General features: G+C 41.5%; 1 protein-coding gene across 1 annotated transcript in view; it reads left to right on the top strand.

The window, feature by feature from the left end:
- Positions 1 to 15,431, top strand: part of snx29 (sorting nexin 29) — a 141,358-nt gene that overhangs the window by 27,653 nt on the left and 98,274 nt on the right. The window contains exon 14 of the mRNA XM_053340905.1: positions 5,888 to 5,973. Within this exon, the coding sequence (XP_053196880.1) occupies positions 5,888 to 5,973 (86 nt within the window). The remainder of the gene's footprint in view (positions 1 to 5,887; positions 5,974 to 15,431) is intronic.

The raw sequence follows: 15,431 nt of genomic DNA, 5'->3' as shown, positions 1-15,431 counted from the left end.
TCTGTCCTGTGGGTCTGAATAATGCTCGTCCACTACTGTGAGTTGTTTCAGTGATGGACTAGCCAAAGGCGTTGAGGAAGTGAATGCAGCCCATTAATCTAGGATTGCAGCCAAAGATGGTATTTAAGCTAATAGTATTATACCATTCAAATATATGGACGCAATACTGTGTAGGCCAGACAGGTTACTCACTGGCAAAGGAAAACATTACTCATGTTTGCCTTTGCCATGTAGAAACTGAGAACTGCTTCCAATTGCTCAGTTAAGCCACATACTGTATATGGTATACATCAGATAGTGCTGAGAAAATTAGTTTATCAATCCAGGGGTTCTCACCCTGAGGGTTAGGGTCCCCCAAAGAGTCACAAAATAAATAAAAGGAGGTCACGAGGATTAACAAGATAGGAAAGAACAAGTACACAACATTTATTCTGCCCAAATGATGCCCAAGGTTGGTCGGTTGGTCGGTCCCCACTTTGGTCCAAACTGAAATATCTTGACAACTATTGGATGGACTGGCATGAAATTCTATTCAGATATTCATGGTCACAAGATGATGTGTAGGAATGACTTTAGTGATCCCCTTAAGCACCGTCTAGTGCCACCATAATGTTGACATTTTTGTTTTTAAGTGAAGTGTCTCAAAGTTTGGATGGCTTGTCATGACATTTGGCAGGCTGAACCTTTGATTTCTCATTTTGTGCAATCCTCAGGTGTATATTTGAAAAATGTCCAATACTTAAGTTAATAACCAAGTGCCTGCAGAACTATTGACTTTCGTTTGAGTCTCAGCATGCTAACATGATATGCTAAGATATTCTAAAATCAGCATTCAGCTCCAAGCATTGCTTTTCCTGGTAGCCTCACAGAGCCACTAGTTTGGCTGTAGACCCTTAGTCTTGTTTCTTTAGAAATGTTTGTGATTTTGACATGCTCAGACTCTAATTTTAATAGTTCTCTCTAAAAAACATTTCAATTAAGCTGTCTTCAAAAGGGAAGATAACTCATTGGTTGAACTGCTCACAGTTTATAGACACCTGTTTGTGAAAAGGTCACAAGAAGGCATTGGTTGGCTAAAAATAATGGGATAATTTTGATAATTGGTTGAGCTTCAGGCAGTTTCAAACAAAGTGCCAAACATTTTTCTGGTACTGCTTCTCAAATGTGTTTATATGATTATTTTCCTTGTTGGAAAAAACAAGCAATTCAAAGATGTCTCATTGGACTCAGCCATTTTCACTATTTTCTGACACTTAAAAGCCTGAATAACTAATCATTGAAATGTAAAAAATAAATTGAAGTATCTTCTTAAGAGGGTGAAATGACACGCATCAAGAAAAACAGCCTGTGCCTTTGAGCCTTGGTTGGAGCACCTCAAACATTTTCTGTTCACAATTAATGGAAGCACAGAGGCTAGATGTAATAGAAAAAGAAGAAAATTAATGTCTGGGGATGTTGAGGCGTGTGGTAGAGAGTTCACCTGTTAGTGTTGAGCAAGTTTATGTTGTGGGGAAAACCAGAAACTCAATGTTGGATTTACCATGTTGGTGTCCTGAGCTCCTGTACAACCAGAGGACACAGACGGTGTATGTTACACCTCCAGGTCCTGTTTTATCAGTCTGCTCTGAATTGGATTTGAAAATGTGCTGTGCATTTGAAGCTGTTGTTTGAGGTATAAAACAGCAATGTGTGTTCATAACCTGCAGACCGCCTCCTTATTTACATTGTCCCACTGACAGCTCCAGTAATATCAGCTGACAGCAGCCTGTGTACATTTCCCACTAATTTCCCACAAGACCGCTTATATTGCACACACACATTGTAATGTAGGTTTGATCTATACCTGTGTCAGAATTTTGTCTTGCACAGATGTGGTAGACTCCATTATGTGGTATCATGGTACAGATCATTTTGTGTAGTTATTGTATAAGTACATCTTTTCATACAAGAGGTGGTATGTGGGGAATATGAATATCTCGTTATGCAAGGAGTCACACATGATTAAACCCAGGGATGCTCCAGGCGATGTGAGTAACTTTTAGTAAGTGTATTTGCTGTAAGCAGTGTGATTTACTGACATAGTTAGATCACCTGTTGATCAAAAAAATGTTTATTTAAAGGTAATTGGAATAAGCCCTTTAAAACCGGATTCATTCATTAGAACTGACTGAACATGGTCACATTTTTCCTGTTGAAACATTATTTTTATATTTGATTTTAAGCAGTGTTTTCTGTCTTAAATGATGCAAAGAGCAAGCACATTACATTAGTGGAAAACAGTTTCAGTTGTATCAGAGTGATCAATAATTCAGCAAAATGTGCTCATTATCAGGCTGCTAAAAAATAAAAATTCAATCTCCAGCAGAGGGACATCGCTTAAAGTATTTTTCCTTCAGAGAAACATTTATTCACCACAGTGAAAATTTGCTGTGAACAAATGATTCTCTGAACAAGCACCACAGAACAGACTGTAGTGTTCTTGAATTACTAGAACTACTTGCACTTGTAGTTACCTAAATTGATTGTGTGGTGCCCCATTACAATGCATGGAAACGTTTTCTAGTGTCTTTTTAAAAACACAGACTGATGAAGCAGCTGTAGCTGTGCCAGCGGTACAGGTTTGACTCAATTCTCAGCATCTGGTTTTTTGTGGATATGTCTGATTGATAACTCTGTCAACACTGTACAGATACATTGTGGTTTATTGTGCTGTAGAGTTTTAGAGATGGAACTGGAAAAGTAACAGCACAGTATTATAAAACTAAACACAAGCAGCAATAATATAGATGCTACCAGTAGGAGTAATAGTGAAATACCCTTTTTACATCAACATTTTGACACAACAGAAAATCACAGGTATAATTAATAACATTGAGGTCCTGGTGCAGACCTATAATTAATGTTATTAGTTACACCTGTGCTTTCTCTGCTCAAGTCAAGTCAAATGTCTGCTGTGATACTTATTGAATTAGTCTTTAAAACTGCATTCATGCTTTATTGGCCAGTTGGGGGCAGCAGAGCACACTGTAAACACAGCATTGACACATTTTTCACCTTATAGGTTAATATGGCCTATGTAACTAATACACGTTATACATGCAATAATTACATATGTAATTATGTTTTATTTATCTGTGGCATTACTAGAACAAAGAAACCTAAGCTTTAAGGACTAGTGCGTAGAATCTAGTGGCATCTAGTGGTGAGTTTGCAGATTGCAACCAAATGCAAATTGCAGCCGTTTAAAATGTTGGCTCTACTTTTTCTCATAACATCAGATTTTTCATGCATACCCACAAACAGCTGTCTCCTCTGTGGCTTTTGTTGTTAAGGTTGTTCCTTGTTGGCTTGTTCCGTGGGTTGTTTGCATTGTTCACTTGCTTATTTCGGATCGGATTCTGATTAAAACATGTATGGATGTATTTAAGAAGTTTCCATTGCGAGAAAAGAAAAGAAACTAAATCCTACAGCTGTTTGTTTATGTTGCCTTCAAAGCACGAGGGGCAGCTTCTAAAAGCTAACCAATCACAACAGAGTGGGCTTATCGGGAGGAGGGTCTTAAAGACACAGGAGCTAAAATGACCTGTTTCAGATAGAGGCTGAACTGAGGTGCTACATAAAGGGCTAATATAAGTCATAAATCATGCAAGATAGTCAAGTGGATCCCCAGGGTCAATTTAGAGACCTGGTAATGTGAATGATATGTCCTCTTTATTGTAAAATATTGATTAGTGCAGCTTTAAGTGGACACATTCTGTATTTGTGAGCTCATGGAGATTGGTGTTTCACCTTTGTGAAGATGCCGTAATATTTCCTCCCTATCTGTGACAAAAGCTAACTGAAAGAGACACACATGACAAATGACTGAAATGCCAATTGGTCATTTGCGTAAGTGATAGAGATATTAATAAGTAAGAGCTCTACATTCGCTAAAAAAAACGTTTTAACCTGAGCGGCACACATCAAGGCCAGTTCAAAGGCTCGAATCTGCCTGCAACAACAGGCACATTCTCAGTCAAATGAGACGAGTTAGAATTATCTGTGTGTCTCCCCAAGCTGCTCCACAAACACACACACACACTTAGAGCGAGTGGTGTGTATTAGCTATAATTTAATCAGGCTGGAACAGCGTCTGGGCAGCGGGTGGTTCTGATAACAGCGACGTGGACGGCTCCTCGGAGAGCTCGTCATGTGGATTCAGGAGATCTCCCGGCAGGCGCCTCGTGTGTTGGTGGGGAATGAGGGCTGATAAGCAGGGCACCAAAAATCACCCGTGGAGAATGAGGGGTGGTGGGGGGGTGGGAGGTTGGCATTGGAGCAAGACAAAGGCTGTTAAATTTAACTGCCAAGGGCATAAAAAGCCACACTCTAACTCTGATTGATTTCTCCCTCAAAGTCGATGATGTTCAACGAGTTACGACTTGTAAAGAGACTGCCTCTGTCTCTCACTCTGTTTTTTTTATCACTGTGTCTTTGTGTTTGCGTCCTCATCCATAGTCCAAAAACACACACACCGACACACACCGACGCACACCACCACACCACAGCTCTGAACACGGCTTATGTAGGGCTGTAGCTTAACTGGGCTCTCACTCTGACCCCATTCACACCTGGCATTAACCTGTGTATTCAACCCAGACTGTGTCTTTATCTGATATGTCTGGATTACATTTACAGGTGCTCTTATAATACACCTCTGAGATACTGAACACTGAAATCCAGTTTTCCAGTTGTGCTTCGGCTTGCTAAACATGGGTCAGAAGGCAAACTGCTGCCTCCTGTAATATCAGATGGGTGGTGGGGGCACACAAAAAAAGACAGGGGAGAACTTTCTTGGACTGATGCCATTTTTTCGAACGCTTGCCTTGATAAAAGTCTACTGGCCAAACGATTGACTTTATCATTAAATACACTATATCAATACACCCAGATGTGATTGTTGACCATTTCTTTCCAAATCAGGTGTTAAAATGTTGCCTTAAAAGCCTTCATCGTCTATTGGTCCTGGTTGCAGGGATTTTCTTCCACAAGAACTTTAGTGAGGTTGGGTACTGATGACGTAAGTTATAGTTCAAGGTGCTAGAGGTGGGGTTGAGGTATGGGATCTGTGCAGGCCAGTTAAGTTCTTCTATACCTAATTCAGATGATCATTTTTTCTGGACATCACTTTGTGTTCACGTGCTTAAATACACCTTGGCTTGCTTGCTCTTCATCCATCAGTGTCTTGACTTTGGACTAATATTTTACTCCCCAGGCTGCCTGTCACATATTTGCTGTGTGTTTGGATCCACATTCAAAAGTTAAGTTTGTAGCTTATGTTCCTGTATAGTTTGAAGATGCATAGCTGGGTATATTTCAGTCCACCTGCAGAGCTGGTGTGGATGTGGCAGGTGCGTCAATGCACGTTTGGTGTCTTTCCACCTGGAAAGTGCTAATAAATTGAAGGTGTGAAGATGATCTCCGGCCTGGCTGCAGTTGTGTCACAGGCAGTTTGAAAGACGAGTCGAGTCACATCTCTGTGAACATATCTGTCTGACCGCCTGGGATAGATTTAAAGTGTTTTTATTTTCATCGTTCCTTAGGTGACAAGGTGTCACAACAAGTTTCACACCGTCTCCTTCCACCACATGCTGTCATAAAACAGGGAAAACAACTTCTTGTCACTGGCTTGTCACAGCACCTAGAGTTGTTGGGCAAAAAAAAGTGCCCATTTTTACTTTGTGCAAGTCTTGAGTGTGACAAATAAAAATCTAAAAATCTTAAATGCAGTCTAATGAATTATAGTAAGGATATTTAGCATTAAAATAGCTCCACGCTGTAGTCATAGCATCTTTATTAAAAGTATTTGTTTATTATATGATCTTTATATGTGTGTGTGTTTGTGCAGGGAGAATGAAGTCCTGAAGGTCCAGTTGAAGAAGTATGTGGGGGCGGTACAGATGCTGAAGAGAGAGGGGAGCCAGGGCAATGATGGTAAGAACACACACACACACACACATACACACGCTGTGCATCATTATGACCTGAAATTAGATTTCATATCTCTGTCCCAGTCCATCTATTTTGCTCTCAAAAAGAAATGCTCACAGATGCACACACAGAAAAATAAGGTCATCAGTTTCCTCCACATCCCAGACCAGTTCTGATGCATTTCTCAAGAGCTCATATGACTAACCTCCCTTTTAACGGTGTGAAGTCCTGTCAAACAGAGTGAGCATCTTTCCCCTCTGTGTCTCTCACTCTGACTTATCCCTTTTCTTTCTTTTTTTTTTTCTTTAGTTTTGTGTGGATTTGATAACTTTGACTTTGTTTTCCCATTGCCTGGGGGATGTAAGCGGTGCTCTGTGTAAAGACTGGCGAGATAAGCCCCTGCTGTATCAAAGGCAAATAAAATGAACATGGCAGATTATAGAGGGCCACATAATGGCTAATTGCATTTTGGGGGATAGAAAAGGAGAGAGCGGTTATCTGTGACGCCCCGAAGGGTTTATGTGTTTGTGAAGGGGTTTTTGTATGTTTTTGTGAGACAGATAGGTAAAGAGAAATGTAGATTTTGTTATATCTAGGTAATGATGTTTTATTTTTGGAAAGTGAAGCCGTGAGAACAAACAGGGACAGGCTTTACCATTCGGCAAGGTAGGAGACTGCCTGGGGCCCCCCATACTAATAGGAGCCCTAAACAGCTGTAGATTTATTATGATGTTTAGATATGAAACATACAGGATTATATTTCTATTCTACTTTATTGTACTATCTACAGATAAATAGACTATTGCATCACTATATGAGGAGCTGCATTGTCTCTGCACAAGTTGACTCACACGTTGCTCAAGAGGCAGAAACTGGAGGTAAAATGTGATTCAGCACTACATCAAACATTGGAACAGATTTATCACAGTGCACATTTCAAAAGAGAAAACAAAGAGGAAAACTAAAGCAATCGTAAAACTCCTGAAGGTGATCTGCTTTTTTGTTGCTCCCCCTGAAACAACTAGCGGGCGCCACAGTTACTAACGTTTCCCTGTTGCATAGACTCATTTGTTTCATGATGGGGAACACCGACTCTCCAACCCCACCCCACCCCAAACTCTCATAGAAACAAAAAGAATGATGAAAATATAAGAAAAAACTGCATTCAAGGAAGAAGGCGAGTCAGCTAGCAGCCTATAAGAAAAGAAATCTCCTGCAACACAATACTGCAATATAGAAATACTCCAATACAAGTCCTGCATTTAAAGTATTACGTGTGTTATATTATATCACATGTTCCATTCATTATTATTACAATATTTGAATGTTTATTTGAACATACTTAAATTTTCCCATTTTATTAAACCATATACTTCTCCCTTTCTACTGGGATGTTCCTTCTATTTCAGAGGGAAACACTGTACTTGTAATTCTACTACATCATGTTACTGGTTACTTAACAGATTAAGATTTTACACACAAAATATATGATCAATAAATAAAATATGAGGTGCTATTATAGATTCCAGTAAAATCTTGAATGCAGGACTACTAGTATTGTTATTGTTAAAGCATCCTTCATACCCTTCACATTCACACATCACTGTTTCTGTATTTAACATGTAGAAATAGAGAGCAAGACATTATGTTTTAACAAGCTGCCAGTCTACAGTTAGGAGGCCTTTACTGACCATCAGCAGCTAATATTAGCTTCTTCCGTCCAGTCCCGTCCACACAGTGAAGACACAAACACCCTCCAACTATGAGCAAAACCAGGTTTACCGACTAAGTGTAAGCAAAGCTAAAGTTAGTGGGAGACAAGTTTCTCTTCTTTTGGTAGAGATAAGACATTGAGTTCAACCCTCCAGCAAAGTCCCTGTAAGATGGCAAGCAAACAGACTCCCAAAAAGTTAAAGAAATAAAGTGGCATTAGTAGCTGTAATATAATTACTGAATTTCCAATTGTAGTCTCTTACACTGTGAAAAAAGTAATCACATTACTGTTCAACACTGATCGTCATATCATCTAATGAAACTTTGATTAATACATTTTTGTACCATTTTCCATCATTTACTCCTTATTGTTTAAAACCAGTCTGATCTCTTTTTCTTTTAATTAGTATCCTCAAATTGTAGCATTAAACTTGCTCCCACTAGGTTAGTAAAGATTAACAAATGGAAAAATGGCCCAAAAGTATGAAAATTAGATCCAAGTAGTATTAAAGTTCCTTTAACATACTGTATCACCACAAGCCAGTCTCCCCAAGTGTCAATGTTTTACTTATAGACACACAAGAAACCTCATCACCCAATGAAAAAACAGTTTTTATGAACAGGATTTATTTATTCTGTTTCTTTTTTTCCCCCGTTTTGAGTTCAAAGAGTCAAATAACGTTGTCAGGTCCATTGACTACCCCCACTTGTTAAGCAGGCAGAGACCTGTGCAACTTCGGCCTACAACGGTGTCATGTTTAAAACATCACAACAGCTCCACATTTCATCTCTCCGCTTCCTGGCAATTACTGTGTTCATCCTGTCAAACAAGGCCGCCTGGCCTGCCGACACCGGAGAGCACGGCAGGGAGGAACACTGAGGATAGGAGATGATTGGCCCCGCACACACGCACACACACACACACATGAAAACACACATGTATTATCAGGGAATAGCCATCATCCAACCCAGCTCCATGGTTTTGACAAACCTGTTGAACCTTGCTGCTTTTTCTCTTTTCTCACTGCCACTCATTATCTTTCTCGGCCTTGTTGACTTTTCATCCTCTGTTCATTTGTACCCTTTCCCTCTCTTTTTTTCATCCCTCCTTCCTCCCTCTTGTCTTTCCCTCTCCCTCCATCCCCGCTCCCCTCATCCCGACAGGCGTAGTAATTCCCTCTCCACAGCGTCGTCTAAATGATTTCATCCTCCCTCGCCTCTGTCTTCTCCAGCTAATGATGTGCCTCGTTCCATCATACTTTGATGTTGACTACCAGAGTCTGCTGATGTGCGTGTGTGTTGGGAGTGGAGGAGGAGGAATAATGTGTGAGCAGTTTAGGGGGAGCAAAAATCGGAGGAAGGGGAAAAAAAAAAGAAAAGAAAAGACGAAGAAGACGAGGACGAATTGATACACAAGCGCCCGTTTTTCATGTGCTGTCAGCATGCTTCCCCGTGATCAGCGCGCTGCCTCTCCTGTCTAATGATAGCGCCGCAGACGTGATCTCTCGAACGCTCCTCAGGCGCTGTCAGCCCCACTGACATCCCACAAAAGACGTTTCTCCTTTCTCTCTGTTTCAGAGGAGCGATAATTATTGTTTCCTGCGTGATACCTTCTAATTCTGTTTGTTTGAGGGATTTCCCCCCTTCCTACTTATACTTTCAGTTTGTGTTACCGTGCGTTCTTTTATATGAATGCGGATTACGTACATGCACGAATCCATTTAGAAAACCTGCCGTTATAGTCAAAGACGTTTATCTTACATGTCACATTAGCGCAGATCCCATCCATGCAATGTCAAAGTGAGACGTATGTTTAAAGTGCTTTAAAGAGGTGTGTGTGTGCGTATGTGTGTGTGTGTCTTTGTGCGACTGTATGAGTGTGTCATTAAGAGGGGGCCATTAGTTAAGCCCCAGAGGAGTTGTAGTGTAACAGTGACAGTCATGTTTACTGTTAGGCAGAGTCAGATAAAGAGAAATCTCCTGAGAGACACACCGAGCAGCACATGCAGAATTATATCACACATACACTCACACACTCACACACACACTGTCACACACTAACCCAGTTTTACACGATTTTTGTGGGTCTCGAAGATTCTCGAAGGTTTGTGCAAACACAGTAAATCTGGCCCTGAAAGAGCAGTATATGTTTTATTATAACTGTAATGTATATAAGTGCTCTGCATTCTAGATTTTTTGCAGATCCTCCAAGGAGGTCAAAGCTGTGCAATACATTTCAGGCAAACTTTCCACAATGCACTGATGTTGATGGTGCAAGTTAATTATGATTTAGCTTTCAGACCATTGTCAGATATGATAAAGTCACACTCGAAAGTGTTACTGTATTATTCACCCAGCTTTATCAGTGTGCCTCAGCGTCCTGCATCACTCTCTAATGTTAGAGGTCTTTCAATTTGGACCCCATCTGAAATCTTCAAAGGGAGTCAGACTGGATTCAGTTCAAAATGAGGTTTATACCAACAGGCGCAAGTTAAGATGAGTCATTTTTAATTTATATAGTCCAATATTACAAATCACAAATGTATAATCCTCTCTCTTTAGACCCTCGATTTTAATTAGGAAAAACACTCCCTGAAAATATCTTTTTAATAGGGAAAAAGGAAGAAACCTCGGGGAGGGCAACAGAGGAGTGATGCCTCTTCGTTGATGGACAGTCATGTAATAGATGTTGTGTGCACAGAGTATACCAAGATAATAAAAAGTTGAAAATTAGAGATAACTTGAGAGAAAACACTAATGTAACACATGATCAGAGCTGGATCTGCTGTGACTAATAACTTGTGCTGACACATAGATCCTTGACTGAGGTGGGAATACAGCAACACCTTGCCTCTATGTCATTCGGTTCAGTTCCTGCTCAGGTCTCTGATGCTAGGAACTGCGGGGATCCTTGGTGACCTCAAGTCCAGTCAATGATCAGCAGCTCACAACCTGAAGGGAAATCCTTTTTTAAAAATATTTGTGTTGATTCTGAAACAGTTTTAGAATACATTATAATATCTTGGCTTTTTTTAAATCACAAGTTGCAACCAAACAAACTGAGTTCTTACATTTCAGCAAACCAGACCTTGAGAGAAGTCAAAGGGCTTAAGGATAGCTTGCTGGTGTGTGAAGTCCGTTGATGCAATGATAAGGGGTCAAGATTGGAAATAAGGGCAATGACAGGAAAAAAAAAACAAAAGAAGCATTGCTGTCTCGCCCACAGTGAAGCTCTTTGACTCTTAGGTGATAATGCTGTGAGGCGTTTCATTCTTCCCTGGGGCACTTTTAATGTCTGGCTGGTTGACCGGCTGGCTTTTGACTGACTGCTTCACCCGGAGAGATTGATGCTCTGGGGTAGGGGTGGGGGGTTGAGGTTGGAGGGGGTAGTCACTGAACCTGGGGGAAACGAGTTTCATCGTGCTAAGATGTGTGATTGCTGCAAGCGGTCAGCTGAAATTGTCCTGCAGTGCCGTATATATTAAAAAGATTGGCCTGCCAGCGGGTGGATAGAGATCAAGAGTTATTAACCTGTTAAGTGCTGGCCGGGCATGCCGAGTAGACTGGAGGAGATCCACGAAGGGTCAGAGGGCAAGTTAGTCCCTCTCTTCCATTTTCTTATCAAGGGGCTCTGTGATACCTCTATTACCTCTCTTTTTTTTTTATCACGGCGGTGCATTATTCTGTTGCATTAATGCTCATTTTCTGTGTGTGGAAAGGGTAAAAATGGTAAAGGCGTGACCTTGAGATATGAAGAAAAATAGAATAGATGATTTGTTTGTTCCAACCATTCTCACCCCTTTTTTTTATTTGACCTGATAAAAAAAAGAAGCCATTTTCACATCTAAAGCTTCAGTTAGATTTAACAGATCAGAGCATCGTTTTAATCCATCCCTCTGGACTTAACTGAAAATAACTTCTTCGTTCAAAGATATATGTTTTTGTACACTCTGCGTTTCCATTTCTTCAATCTCTCCTGCAGTTTTTGTGATTCATATTCGATGTTTTAACACTCTCCTGTGTTGATCGGACGCGTACAGTGGCAGACCCCGCGCTTTGATTCATTCTGCTTTTCCCTGTCGCTGCGTACGTGTTTAATTCATCCATAAATAAACCTGCTGCGGACAGGAGCTTATTCATCTCCAATAAGGAAATGGATTACACGGCCGTTTAAAACCCAATAAGCTTCCCTTGCTGCGCCTTGGTCTCTCCTGCTTCTCCTCCGACAGCCAGTAGCCTAATGAGTGAATGAGAAGCATTTGTCACCCCTGCCTGCCCTAATAGGAGTGTGTAACTTATTCATTACACCCATAGATCTGCGTTTATTGTCCCAGTGCGCGCTCCGCTCTGTCCTTGTGAGGCCTCGGGGAGGTCAGGCATCTTGCTCTGAGGTGTCAGCTTTATGTGTGTGTGTGTGTGTGTGTGTGTGTGTGTGTGTGTGTGTGTATGTGCATGTGTCCTCTGGTTTTGTTTATGAGCACAAACCTATTGAGTGAAGGTGTGTTTGCATTTTTAATAAAAACTTTGTTCATATTGCTTTTTCGGAGCTGACCTATCTTTGTTAAAACCAGCAGTATGGTTTGTGTGTGTGTGTGTATGTGTGTGTGTGTTGGTTCTTATGGGGGTGGATTTTTATTACTTGTTGACTAATGAGTAGCTGAGTGTGTTCGGGGGTTAATGTGAGAAAAGCAGGTCACAGTGGCGAGAGGGGAGCCATTACTAATAAACAAAGTTGTATAGGTATGTGTTTTGTCAGGGCCAATGTGCATGTTCATATACTGTATGTGTGTTAGCTGTGACTTTCTAGATTAATCGAGACATGGTGCGTATGGACGTGTGTGTGTGAATGTGTGTGAGAGGTCTAAATTAAACTGTGCATTAGCGGCTGTAGGTGGGTATGAAACTATTGTAACTGGCGTGTAAGTGGTTTGTGTTATAAAGTTATTTAGGCCCCAGTAGGCTGACTGTAAAAGAGCAAATGATGAGTCATTCTCTATGTGAATTGAGCTTAATTGTGCCCACACATTCAGGCCACAGCCTCAGATCATAACAAGAGAAGCAGCTTACATTGTTGAGCCTCTCAGGTCTTAATCCGACAGATTGGGCCTGTTTACCAGCTCAGAGGTGTGAGGGACTTTCATTTAATCAGCAGAGGGTGGTCTGTTTGTGTGTGTACATGACAATTACTTCAGCAGACACTGTTTATTTACCTGGCACAATAGAGGTGACATCCTATTATGTTTGTCACAGGTGGGGCCAGGTGGTCAACGCCCGAGTGTTACACCTGTGTTACGCCCGTGTGTGCGTGTGTTTGCGTGTCTACGGGTGTCTACGGGTGTCTACGGCGTCAAATCACGCGAGCGCTATCCATGTGGGCGCAGCAGGGGTGTGTGACAGATTTCATCACCTGGACGGATCGGTGTTAATGAACGTTTTAATCATCCCGCTGAATGCCAGAGCCTGCTGGGTGTCATCGCGTCCGCCCCTTTACCAGAGATAAATATGGAAAAACGTGGCTGAGGAGGGAAAGCGCTTCAGCGAGGTGTAGATTCCCATCTGATTAATTTTTGAGCTCTCAAGCAACAGGAGCTTTTTTGGAGTTATTGCTATTTCGTCAGAAAACGTGAAAGCCCAAATATTACCACGCTTGGTTGTCTCCACTGCCACCTCTTAAAAAAATGTCACAAATTAGATATTAGAATTAGAAATTTTCATTCATTTTCATAACTGTGAAATCGTTATTATACTCCTTGACACTAAAGTGGCTCAAAATTCTTTGTTTTTCGGTCCTAAAATCAGTTTTTTTAACCAGCTCCTTACCAGTACTGTCAGATACCAGTCGCAGTTGAGGTCTGAGATGTATAATTAAAAATGACAGATCTTTCTATTACTTGCTCAGTTAATGACTTTTTGACTGTCATGAACCTAAAAAACTGATTTAATACACCAATTTTTATTTTTATTTTTGCTTATTTCTTCAGTTTAGATATGTCATGTTTACCCAACATAAGATGTAGTTAATGTAAATGTTGCGTCATTTTTTTCAGCAGGTGGTTGCATATGGTAGGGAGATGGCATTAAATATGGGTTGATCTTTCTCCAGCCACTCACTGTCTTGTGGTCCATGACTTATGGCCCCAACCCAGTTGTAGCTGTGATGCTGTGTTCTTTGCCATTTTAGCAGAATCTGTACAAAGTGAGAAGAGGGAGAAATACAACACGTTCATTTTATTCCTATATGATCACAATGTGAGACCTCGACTGATTTTAAACTGTACTCACAGATCCTCCTTGTTCCCTGCATTTGAAAGAAAACCTGTGAGCTGGACCTTCGCCCACAAGAGTCAATTCCCCCAGAACAAGCTTATTGTGTTGTCAGGGAGTCCATCACTGTCTCAGTTTGCAAGTCCAGGTAGCTTTATAAAATATGTTTGCTGTTTTGGAAGAGCCTGGAATATAACCTCAGAGTAAAATTAATTTTATGTCTCCCAAAATAGCAAGAATATGTGAATCCAAGTGAAAACTAAGATCCCTTACTTGTTTCAACTATCAAATCATCTCCAAATAGGATCAGAGGAGAGCTTACAGAGGTACCTGGGGGATTTTCAAGCTTTGAGGCGACTGAGGCATTGAGTGCAAAATTTGAGAGCGACACAATTTATGGAACACGATTTTAATATTTGTGCTTGTTCAGTCCTCTTGAAGCTTTGTAATGGAGTGAGGCGTCCGTCTCAGAGACCGGATTAAGTCAAGAGAGAGCAGCTGTGAGTCTGCAGAGAGCGAGAGTGAAAGGCGAAGGAGGGGGAAGCCTCCAGGTGATGCATCTGGAGATTCACCTCCTCTTGCCTTGGGGTGTTTTTGAATTCACACACATGCATGCACTCACACACACACACACAAGCCTCCAGGCCATTACTGTACCTGGCAGTCTCTGCAAGCTGCATATTACCGCCCGCCAACCACACAGGTTTACGTGAGCATGTGTGTGAGTACGGAGCACTCTTAAACTAGCACATATACACAGTATCCCTCTTTTTAACATCTCCTCCTTCTCCCCTCGTCTACCTCCCACCGCTATCTTGGGAGTGATTACATCTGGTCCCAGCCTGCCTGCCTTCCAGCCAGTGTAGGAACTGGTGTTGTATTAGCAGAGGCCAGGCTAGCCAGTCATTTCCTGCATGACTGCCCACACTGATGATAACACAGCGCAGGCTTACTTTAGCATGCAGCCCGGTGGGCTGAGGGCTAAACGGTCCAGGTTGCAGAGAGCAGATGTTGGGGAAAGAGGGGCGACATGATGGCTGCTTGTTACACCGGCTGTTGTTTGACTCAGACACATGTTTTGTTGCTGCGATTCGTGGTGGAGTTGTAAAGTGGTGTGAAAGTTGGGTGCGTTATCGTTAAGTACAGAAGGAGAGTTTGAGGTTGTTCATCTGTATTCTGGGTGCTTTGTTTAAAGGGGGGCGGTTTTTAATTACAACAGCAGCTGTATGTCTAATACCTGCGGCGGTCCCAGTGATTTTCACACCCCACCTCAATGCACTCTGGGTAGGAGGTAAAGACTTACAAGTGTATCTTAGTAGCAATGATGTCATTGGCTCGGTTCGACCAAGGGGGATATTAATCAGAGGTGATCGGTGCACTGCGACAGCCAACCTACGTGGCGTCCCACACACAGAGCTGATAATGAAATTGTAGGAGCATCTGTCTCTGTTGTCCTGTTAGTTTTGTCTTCTCATAACCTGTTG

This window comes from Scomber japonicus, chromosome 20, assembly GCF_027409825.1.
Source record: "Scomber japonicus isolate fScoJap1 chromosome 20, fScoJap1.pri, whole genome shotgun sequence".
Taxonomy (NCBI): Eukaryota; Metazoa; Chordata; class Actinopteri; order Scombriformes; family Scombridae; genus Scomber; species Scomber japonicus.
This window is presented reverse-complemented; position numbering and strand designations above follow the sequence as displayed.